General features: G+C 47.8%; 1 protein-coding gene across 1 annotated transcript; it reads left to right on the forward strand.

Annotated features, from left to right (window-relative positions):
- The first annotated feature begins 5,474 nt into the window (after positions 1–5,474).
- Positions 5,475–9,765, forward strand: FZD7 (frizzled class receptor 7). Its single transcript, XM_039733956.1, has one exon. It carries the CDS (start codon positions 6,116–6,118, stop codon positions 7,829–7,831), a length of 1,716 nt encoding a protein of 571 aa, XP_039589890.1. The 5' UTR covers positions 5,475–6,115; the 3' UTR covers positions 7,832–9,765.
- The last annotated feature ends 1,127 nt before the right edge of the window (positions 9,766–10,892 follow it).

The raw sequence follows: 10,892 nt of genomic DNA on the forward strand, positions 1-10,892 counted from the left end.
AGGGAAGGAGAACCAGTCTGTTTTAGCTTTTCTGCAGCGTTTTGTGATGGTGCAGCTCCTAGGACATAGAGATCAGGTGTTAGCATTTGTCTTTGGCCTCAGAAACTGAAGGGGGGTTTATAGACAGTGGAATCATACAGAAGGAACAAAATCACTGGTTTTAGAGGAAAAATTGATGTCTGATAGATAGTCAGGACTAGGTCAAGGATCCATGGTATGGACAAGAGGTCTGAGGGAATATAGTTCTGGGAAGGGGAGCTTCAACCACAAAGACGTTAGTTAGCTTCCTAAAACACACTGCATGGTTATGAGAACAGGTAGGTAAGGCTGTATTTATTTTTGCTTGGATCTCTAATACATTTAGAATTATAGAGCAAGGAGTGACTCTGCTAGAGACCTTTGCATATCTGTGAATCATTTTCACAGACACTGGGAGAAGCACAGGATAAGCTGGAGCATCCATGAGACTGGGACTCCTGCAGAAACCAAGAGAAGGTGACCAGGCCAGGGAGCCTGAGGCAGGTCCATCCCAAGCAGTTCTCCTGATGCTGGCCAGGCTGATATATCACATATCCCAGTGTATACAGAACTGGCCAAAATCAGCTACAGCAGTCTAGAAAGTGTCTAGCCAACATCCATTCTGACATCCATACTGTCAGAAACACCTTTTAAGATTTAAAGGATCAGCAAGTAAGTTTGCATGTGCCTATGCTACATACAGATTTTGTAAAGCAGGATCTTCCTCACTGATGGAAAGAGGACAACAGACACAAATGTCATCACTTCCAATGGAAAAGTTGGAAATGTTGGAAAAGTTGGAAAAAATGTTTCTAGAACCTTCCTTTCTTCATACTGCAGTATACTGCACCCAGACATAATGGTGACAGGGCCTGGCTGGTAACACTGCTGCCAGCAGAGAATTTGTCTTGTTAAAAAGTCACCTAGCCTAAGAAACTGACGTAGGGAGGGATTTCCTGGGTTCTATTCTGCAGCCCTAAAACTCTGACAAAGCAGATCAAATTCAGTTTAAAGAAACAAGGGATTTCAAAGTATCATGAAAGGGTTAAAATGTAACTGATGTCCTCAATGAACTGCTGAGTGGGGGATGAGCAGATCAGGTTTTGTTTTCTTATTCAGGGATCTTAGAGATAAAGGCAATCATCAGCCTGATAGCTCATCCTTGTGAATGCTTTCTAAAGTTTCCCCCTGTGTGACCATAAATGTGGAAGACGGTGCTACCTCCCTGTATCCTGAGGGATACTACTCCAAAACTTATAATTATTTTATAAATCCGTGATGCAAAGGGCTTTTACCTTTCTCACTGTGGGAAGCCACATCCCCTCCAGCAGCATCCCCTTCCTTTTGTCACCTGTGCCCTCCCCATATGCTCTTTTCAATCAGTTTCTTATGTCTTCAATCTAATTTCAAATTAAGTGTTCCGTGGTGGGGGCAGGGTTTTGCTTTTCCCACTCCCTGCCCATGAAATACGAGGCTCTCCTGTTTCACCACAGAAAGACTAAATTTCTTTGATGAACTCCAACAAGATGTAATTTAGACTAATCTATCAGACTGATAGAAATGCAAGCAGATGTAATACTGCAAACTTATTTTATTTCTAATTATGCAAATAATTATGTAAAATAGGAAAATGCATAATTTCCCCCCAGGCTCCAGGCATTTCCCCACTAAGCTTTAGGGAGTGCAAATTTTGATGTTCTTAGCTCAATAGCCTGTCTGATCATGTAAGACTGTATGTAAGCATGCTTCGAAATGTCGAGGTTCAAAGTGTCATAGAAGTTATTTACTAAAAGTAAGTGGACAAATCTCACAGCTCAGGCGGTGGCACCGGGACTTTGGCAGTGTTGGTTAGCAGGAGGTCAGGGGAGGTGCGGTCCAGCAAGTTCTGTGGGTGGAAAGGACAAGGGGGAAGCAATGGCCTTTGTTCTTCTGAGGGCAAGGAGGACTGAAAGCCTTGCAACAGGTAGTCTGAAAATGTTCTCCCTCAGGCACACAAAATAAGTGGTGGGGCAGGGAGGGGGTGTTTTGTTTTGATTTCCCTCCCCCCATGGGAAGAGTTTTCTATCAGATGGGATAGGAAACAAGGAAAATTATATTGGCACCATCTAAGGAGGCTTTAAAAGAGCAGGAAAAGACATCATGTAGGGATGCCACTCCTCACTTTGACTTAGTTTGGAAGTTGAACTGGATTTATTTTCAAATGAGTAAAAAGACAGATAATTGTTTGTTCCTAACAATTCCTCCCCATACACAGTAGTCTAGTCAGAGAGCTCCAGAGCTGGTATTAACTCCAGAGACTGTAAATTTATTCTGGAATCTAGGATGTGCCAGGATTTTGCTTGTGAAGGTTTACTGCTGGCAGACCATGCAGTGTACTTAGACCATTAGAAGTTAGGGTTTTTTAGAGGAAACTTTTTGAGCTGCTCTGTTGTTGCAATAGACAACTTGTCAGATGCTGCAAAGTCTTGTGCAGTGTGTTTGTTCTGGGTGACTGATAACCTGGCTGCTGTGCTTACTGTGCTGATGAGGATCCCTCCTGTTGTGAGGAAATTTAAGTAATTTTGCAGACTGCCGTTTGAACTGTAGCTGATGGTACTTAGAGAGGTTCTGGATTCTTTGGACTAACCTGTGTTCCAGAATAATGAACTTTCCTTCCCCTTTTCCCCTTTCCTCCTTTCCTTTCCTTTCCTTTCCTTTCCTTTCCTTTCCTTTCCTTTCCTTTCCTTTCCTTTCCTTTCTCTTTATTGTCCCCTGAAAACTGTCAAGATGTCTTAGACCAATATAGGAGTCTGGGTTTTTCTTATACCACAGTGTGCCATTTTGAGGCAACTGCCATTTCCTCTCTCTGGGAGTGTGTTCCATCTCCCCATGGGTCTAAACAGAAAAAAAGATCTTGGAATTTGGTAACATACCCAAGAGACTTTCTTCACCCATCTTAGTAAATCCTGTTGCACATTCCTGCCATATGGGGTGACCTGGCAGCATCATTCCATGTGATAAGTTTGCCCTCTTCTCTCCCTAAGAAATAATCTAGGACATAATCCTTCTTCCTTTCTGCCTGTCTTTTCACTTTTTTTTCCCCCCCCTTTTTTCTTCACTTTGATTCTACATTATGTTCATAAGTGTAAAGAATGTTTTTACAGCATGTATCAGAGATCCCAGTTATCTTTTTTTCATTTCATGGTTTGGATGAATGACTGCAACAAATGGGACCAGTAGAACACTGGGAGAGCCACTGATGCTGTTTGCCCTGTCTTGTAAATAAACGTCCAGTTAAAGCCTTGCCACTTGATTTGACTGACCTTACTCTGAATAGTTCCTGTCACTGTCTCCCCATTGCTGAGAGGGAGTTACTTGCAATAGAATTTTACTAGCTCTGAACTTGTTTCTTTACATACAGAAATCAGAATGAGGAATCCATGGGCACAAAGTTTGAGGTTGCTTTACCTTTCCCTGCACTGTCATTGCCTGCCAGTGAAAGATCTTGTATCATCCAGTGTTGTTCCTAGTGAATAGCACAAAGTGCTTTGCAGATGGAGACAGTCATATAAGCCAAAGCAAAAAAGAGAGGCATTAAGGTGATTATTACAGATTGGGGGGTAGAAGGGAGAAGGAGGAAACCAACCCCCCACTCCCCCAAAACAAATGAAATCAAACCAAACAAAAAAAAAACCCAAACAAACACACAACCCCCCCCACAACAAAAAACCACAAAACCAAAAAATAAAACAAAACAAAAACCAAAACCAAACACCGAAAATAAAGCAAAACAAAAAAAACCCAACCAACCAAAAAAAAAAAATCCCAAACAAAACTGTGGAAAGAATAATTTCATTGAAAGCTACATTGAAAGCTACAAAGAGAAATTTCATTTGGCTAGTGGCCAAAAACCAAACAACAGAGTAGACAAATTCATGTAAATATGTCCCATCCGTGGTTATTTAGGTGAAGAGTATGGCAAAAATATTCTCAGTCAATAGGTGTAGAAAAGCAAGGAATTTTGATAAAAAGCCTTAAAAATTTGAAAAAGTGAAGTTCCTCTAAGGCAGTCTTAAACAGCTATAACTGGGAAAGTAGAGAAGCCATTTCTTTTCCAGAAGGAACTGTTGCAGCCATGACTAGCTAGTCCTTCCCATATGTATTTTTTTATATGCACAGTATTATTTTTAAAAACATTTCCATTAAGAGGAGTAAATTTATTTTAGCAAGCCTGTTTATAACTGTCAACTTCTCTTAAGAAATGTAACAAAAGCTGCAGCACCATGGTCTTACTGGCATGAGGACACATTGTTCATGAGCAGTAAAAGTATGGAAAACATTTGTCCAACAATTGCTGTTGGAGCTCCCTGAGCCAAACCCTGCTCTCTTTAACTGCCCTGAAGGATGGTACGGATCGGGGTCTTTGCTTAGCTGCTAACAGAAGCACAATCCTGAGCAAAGGAGTAAAAGAAAGAATTTGAGTACTGCAGTCCAGGGGGACCTCTGTCCTCAAAGGGAAGGATGGGGTAAGTTGAATAGTACGTGGCTCGAGCCTGTCTGTGAGCACAAACCCTCATGGGCCAGTGAAGCAGAAGCAGGCCTTGTTGCAGAGCTTTTGTCAAGCACACCCCTTCTGTGCTACCAAAGACCTGCTCTGCCTGCACAGAGGCTGGATGGTCCCCGCTCGCTGTGCTTTGGCAGTGCACCCCAAAACACACAGCTGTGCTGCAAACCCCACATTACTGTTCTTAGCAAATGCATTCTGGTGTCTAGTTCTAGATCTGCTTGGCCTAGCAGGCCAGTAACAGGGGTCTCCCCACCTATGCCATTTTCTCTCCTGCAGGCAGGGTTCTTTCACAGAGGAACTCCTGATTTTTCACTGTTTAATTGAGTCTCTTAAGGAATGGCAGCAGTGCAAATGGGGATTTAAAATTTCTCCTCTTTGCTTAGGTAACACTAGACGTTTCAAAAAAAGCTGCCTTCCCCCAGCCATGGCTTAGATCTGCATGAATAAAGCGTTTATTCTGCCAGCAAAAAGCAACGGTCATGCTGCGATAACAAATCAAACCCCCCACGCTGGGGAGGCGATGGCGCACAGACACGAACATCCCAACTACGCAATAGGATCATTCTGCAAATGTACCCGGGCGGGCGCTGCCTTTGGAGGTTTTTTCCTTACTCTATTTTTTTTTCCTTCCTTTTTAATAACTCCGGGCACAGGCAGCTGTTCGCATTTTCAAAGCCTGCTCAGAAAGCAGCCAGTTAATTTTAGTTTGCTCGGGCCACCCTGAGCGAGCTGCCCCCCCCCCCCCCCCCCCCCCCCCTGCCGGGCAGCGCGGGGGGTGGGGGCCGCGGGCGGCTCCTCCCGGCCCGGCCCGGCGGGGATGGGAAAAAGTTCTTCCCAACTTTTTTTCCCCCTGGCGCGAGCTCCTCCCCCTCCCCTCCCCCAGCGCGGCCCCGCCCCCCGCGTGGCCGGCGCGGCCGCGGGCCGGGAGCCGCGGAGCGGGCGGTGTCGGCGGGGCCGCGGGCGGAGCGGAGCGAAGCGAAACGAGCCGAACCGAGAGGCGCACGGCTGCCCCGGACGCGCAGCCCGCAGCAGTGTCCGTCGGGAGCGGAGCCCAGCCAAGCCGCGGGGAGGATCGCGCAGTAATTGGATTTTGAAAGTTATTTAAGCCCCGAAGTAAAATACACGGCTCAGCCGGGCGCGGTAATAATCCGTTTAGCCGTAACCTAAATCCCCGGGGCCGTGCAGGGAGCAGCGCCTCCGCCTCGCCGCCGCCGCCGCGGGACCCTGCGCGGAGCTGGCCGGAGCCATCGCTGGGCTACGCGCGCCTCCCGCTTCGCTGCCGCCGCCGCCGCCTTCTCCGGGGAGAGCAGCTCCGGAAACTTTCGCCTCGAGTAGCGCCGCCACCGCTCCGTGAGCGCCGCCGCGTCGGAGCCGAGGAAAGAAGAAAAGTCGTGGAGGTCCGGCGCGGAGCCGCGTTCCTCCCGTCGCCGCGCTCCTGCCCTGCCGAAGGGGCCCCGCCTCCGCCCTCTGGTCGCTGATGCCCCTGGGGCGTCGCGCCGGCCGGCTCTGAAAGACTCCCCGAGGCTTCTCCGGCCCCCGGCCGCCCCGGCGATGCAGGCTGGACGAGAATGCGGCGGAGCCGCCGGCTGCCCCTTGCTGGGGCTGGCCGCGCTGCTGGCCGCCCTGCTGGGGACCCCCGCGGGTGCCACGGCACAGCAGTACCACGGCGAGAAGGGCATCTCCGTGCCGGACCACGGTTTCTGCCAACCCATCTCCATCCCGCTCTGCACGGATATCGCCTACAACCAGACCATCCTGCCCAACCTGCTGGGCCACACCAACCAGGAGGACGCAGGGCTGGAGGTGCACCAGTTCTACCCTCTGGTCAAGGTGCAGTGCTCGCCCGAGCTGAAGTTCTTCCTCTGTTCCATGTACGCGCCGGTGTGCACCGTGCTGGAGCAGGCCATCCCACCCTGCCGCTCCCTCTGCGAGCGGGCCCGTCAGGGCTGCGAGGCCCTCATGAACAAGTTCGGCTTCCAGTGGCCAGAGCGGCTCCGCTGCGAGAACTTCCCTGTTCACGGTGCGGGTGAGATCTGCGTGGGGCAGAACACGTCGGATGCCCCACCAGGACCTGGTGGTGCGGCGGGTCGGGGCGTCACTGCCCACCCCACGGCTGGCTACCTCCCTGACTTTCTTACCCCACCGCAGTCACCCTCTGGCTTCTCCTTCTCTTGCCCGCGGCAGCTCAAAGTGCCCTCTTACTTGGGCTACCGCTTCCTGGGGGAGCGGGACTGCGGAGCCCCCTGTGAGCCAGCCCGGCCCAATGGGCTCATGTACTTCAAGGAGGCAGAGGTGCGATTTGCCCGGCTGTGGGTGGGCGTGTGGTCTGTGCTTTGCTGTGCCTCCACCCTCTTCACCGTGCTCACCTATCTGGTCGACATGCGTCGATTCAGCTACCCGGAGAGGCCCATCATCTTCCTCTCGGGCTGCTACTTCATGGTCGCCGTGGCCTACGCAGCAGGCTTTTTGCTGGAGGAGCGGGTGGTGTGTCTGGAGCGCTTCTCTGAGGATGGCTACCGCACTGTGGCCCAAGGCACCAAGAAAGAAGGCTGCACCATCCTCTTCATGATCCTTTACTTCTTCGGCATGGCCAGCTCCATCTGGTGGGTCATCCTGTCCCTCACCTGGTTCCTGGCTGCCGGCATGAAGTGGGGCCATGAGGCCATTGAGGCCAATTCCCAGTATTTTCATCTGGCTGCCTGGGCTGTGCCCGCTGTCAAAACCATCACCATCTTGGCCATGGGGCAGGTGGATGGGGATGTACTCAGTGGGGTGTGTTATGTAGGTATCTACAGTGTGGACTCGCTGAGGGGCTTTGTGCTGGCACCCTTGTTTGTGTATCTCTTCATTGGCACTTCCTTCTTGCTGGCTGGCTTTGTGTCCTTGTTTCGCATCCGCACCATCATGAAGCATGATGGCACCAAGACGGAGAAACTGGAAAAGCTGATGGTGCGCATTGGTGTCTTCAGTGTCCTCTACACGGTGCCTGCCACCATTGTCCTGGCATGTTACTTCTACGAGCAGGCCTTCCGTGGCACCTGGGAGAAGACGTGGCTCCTCCAGACCTGCAAAACCTATGCTGTGCCCTGTCCCAGCCACTTTGCCCCTATGAGCCCAGACTTCACTGTCTTCATGATCAAGTACCTCATGACCATGATTGTTGGGATCACGACCGGCTTCTGGATTTGGTCTGGCAAAACCCTGCAGTCCTGGCGACGCTTCTACCACAGACTCAGTACCGGCAGCAAAGGCGAGACGGCAGTATGAGACCCCCCTGTCCCCTCTGGCACACACACTCTCACACGCATACACGCAGAGGAGATGGATACTCAGCATAGGGGTAGGGCAATGGTTGCCTGAAGAGGGAGGAAGGGAGGCTTTTCCAAACATTTTCTTCCTCACAGAAAGTTTGAAAAAAAAAAATCATTGCATAAAGGATCAGTCAAACTATATCCAGTGGTGCTTATGAACAGCTAAGTGGGAGAGGACAGCAAAAGAGGCCACTGCTGGGACAGGAGAGTCCTTCACCCAGAAGTCCCTTAACTTCTCTCCTGCTACTCCTGTCGAGGAAGAGAAATTCCAACCCAACTAAAATCATCCTGCCTTGCTTTGGACAAGAGGGAGGGGAAGGCAGATCTGTTGAGCCACCCTGCCAAGAAGTAGCCAAATGCTCTCTGAATTGCCGGGGCCAAACTGCAGCATGGGCAGGGTAACTGCCGAGCCTGAGCTCGCTGCCTGCTCCTTCCAGCTCGGCAGAGCCATCACGTGAGTACTGCACAGCCGGCTACAGCCCGATCGTGTGCTGGGGAGATGCCTCTGTTCTACCAGCTCACAAGTTCCTTTTTACCTCAGCGACACCTGTTGTAATTGTTTTAAAGTTAAAAATTTGGCCCTCAATCTGTTGTTCTTGCTGCTGTGGGGTAGAAGGGGGTTGCTATTCCACACCCTGAAAAGAAATGACTTGTTGCTTTTCAGCAGAAGGCTTTTCCCCCTTGCCTTTGTTCTAGGAGACAAAAGGGGAAACAAAAGTGTTTTCTATGTAGAAAGGCATAAGCATGGGATCGGTTTTTATGGGCAAACTAACAAAAAGAAGTCGTTGAGGTTCACCCTTGGATGTGAGGAGCTCACAGAAATAAACATTCCTTTTATGAAAAAAGGAGGAGGCAGGATGTTTTCCTACCATTCAATATGGATCACTTTTCTAAGCTGAAGGAAATGCAAGATTTAGAGGGCAAGAAGACCTTACCTGAGAATACCTGCCAAAACAAGAGCCACTAAAATATGTAACGTAAAGATAGGATTTTTTTTCTTTCCTTCCCATAAACCTGCTTTCCCTCCTGCTTTGCGGTGAGCTCACTGCAGAAAAAAAAAAATCAATACACAGCCGGATTCTGGGGACAGGAGGAATCATTTTGGCTCACGATGGACCCTTTGCCTGCTCCTCAGGTTCCCTGAGCTGCATGGCAATGATTCTTGGTGCAGGTGGGGGGGCTGGTGTTTGGGGTTAAAATCAAGTAGTTACTGCAAGTGAGGAGCCTTCTCATTTTGGCTAAAACGCAGCTGTTTGAGTTTCCAGTGATCAGTCTTTGAAGGAAAAGCATTCAAAAATTTATCATCAAATGCATCATTTTCTTTTTGAAATGTGACAGATTTTTCTATTCTGAAAATTTTTATGTTGACTTGTTCATATTTTATTTTTTGCATACTACTTTACCTTTATATTCACTGAAGGGTTGTTTTTATAAGTATATGTGTGTGTGTGTGTATTCTTGCCTAAGGACAAAATAGGACATTCTGGATTTTTGGCAAGTCTCCACCCTATAGCTGCTCTTCATGTTTTTGGGGGGGAAGTGTCTAGAATGAAACTTTAAAAAGAAAAAAACCTGTCCAGGGTGAGGGGGCAGACTGCTGCTGTCTGAGGGTATACCAGTAGTCTGAGCGTGAGGAATGGGCCCATCAGCCAAATCCTTCAGTGGCTCTGATGTCAGACTTGCAGGGCTTGGTTTGTATTTTACAATGTGCACGTGGAAAAAAAACAAAACAAAAACAAGCGTGTCAGACAAGTGCAGTATGTATATTTTGTAAATCCCATTTTTGTAAGAAAATATGTATTTATGTTTTTACTTGATTTTTTTGAAGGTCTGTATGAGGCCCTGCTTCACCCCATGTACAGATCACTAAATAAATAATTTTTAATACAAGGGCTCTAATGACGTTCTTTCTATCTTTGAATACTTGGCAGGTTTTAGAATGGGGGGAAGCTCTGAAAAGTGGTGTCTTCTCCCCCACTTCATTATGGATAGTGCAAGAGACTTTTGGGTGAATGCAGGCTGAAAACTCAGCTGTGGCTTGAAACTGTTCCTTCTGATTACCAGCCCCTCACAACAGGAGAGCACATTTTGAGACAGCCGGTTTCAAATGTCTGCCCTCACTTGAGGTACTTGCATCCCAGCCAAGTTTTCTTCCAGTCTCTGCTTCTTGCTGAGGGCAAGCTGATAAACCAGTTCCTTTATCTAGAAAATAAGGATAATGCTCTCTTCCCTTTCCAAAGAGACTTTAAGATTGAGAACTGGAGGGTGCTACGAGTGCTGTAAATGAGGCCCTCACTTTGACGGTAGAGTGTAATAGGGAAACACTGAGGACTAGGTCCTTTTTAATGGCTTTCAAGGGGCAGTATCATGAACTAGTGCTTTTTCCCCCATAGCAGGTTTGCTCTCTGCTGTATTGTTCAAGTGAATTTTACTTTAATTTTAATTGCTAGCCTGAAGCCTATATTGTTTCTTATCACAGTCATCTGAAAATTTCAGTGGAATGGTCTATTTTATTTAATGTTTTAGACTGAAATGAATGTTTAGATCTGTATTGCTACAGTAATGGAAAGTGCCCCAACATACAGAATTGTATACCTGTGAAATTATATTTTATAGCATTTCTTTCACAAGGAAAGAAATTTCAGCCTACTGCCTGCATTCATCACACTTCCTGTACCTTCAGTTATGCCAATACTAAAATTTAAGTTACAGAACAGAGAGATCTAAGATGCCTTAACTAGATGCCATCATAGTAGCTGTGGTTGCACTGCAACATTGTTTCATTTACTAAGCATAGTGTGTAATAGGTCTGCTTTGAGGGCAGTATTTTATTAGGACACTGTGCTCTCAAACGTAACCTTTTACAGTGTATGAACTACTGATTTAAAAGTTCTTTTAAGAGCTAGCCCCATTCATACTGACTCTATGGAAGACCCACATCTTTTATTTGAAAACACCTCTTGCTGCTCCCCAGAACTGCTCACTTGTCAAGTTTCCTTTTTGAAAAGACCTTTGCG

The sequence above is a fragment of the Passer montanus genome, unplaced genomic scaffold (genome assembly GCF_014805655.1).
Source record: "Passer montanus isolate IOZ18808 unplaced genomic scaffold, ASM1480565v1 scaffold1, whole genome shotgun sequence".
Taxonomy (NCBI): Eukaryota; Metazoa; Chordata; class Aves; order Passeriformes; family Passeridae; genus Passer; species Passer montanus.

Excerpts from the sequence above, each read along its gene's own strand:
- FZD7 (XM_039733956.1), top strand. The coding sequence starts at position 6,116 with ATGCAGGCTGGACGAGAATGCGGCGGAGCCGCCGGCTGCCCCTTGCTG.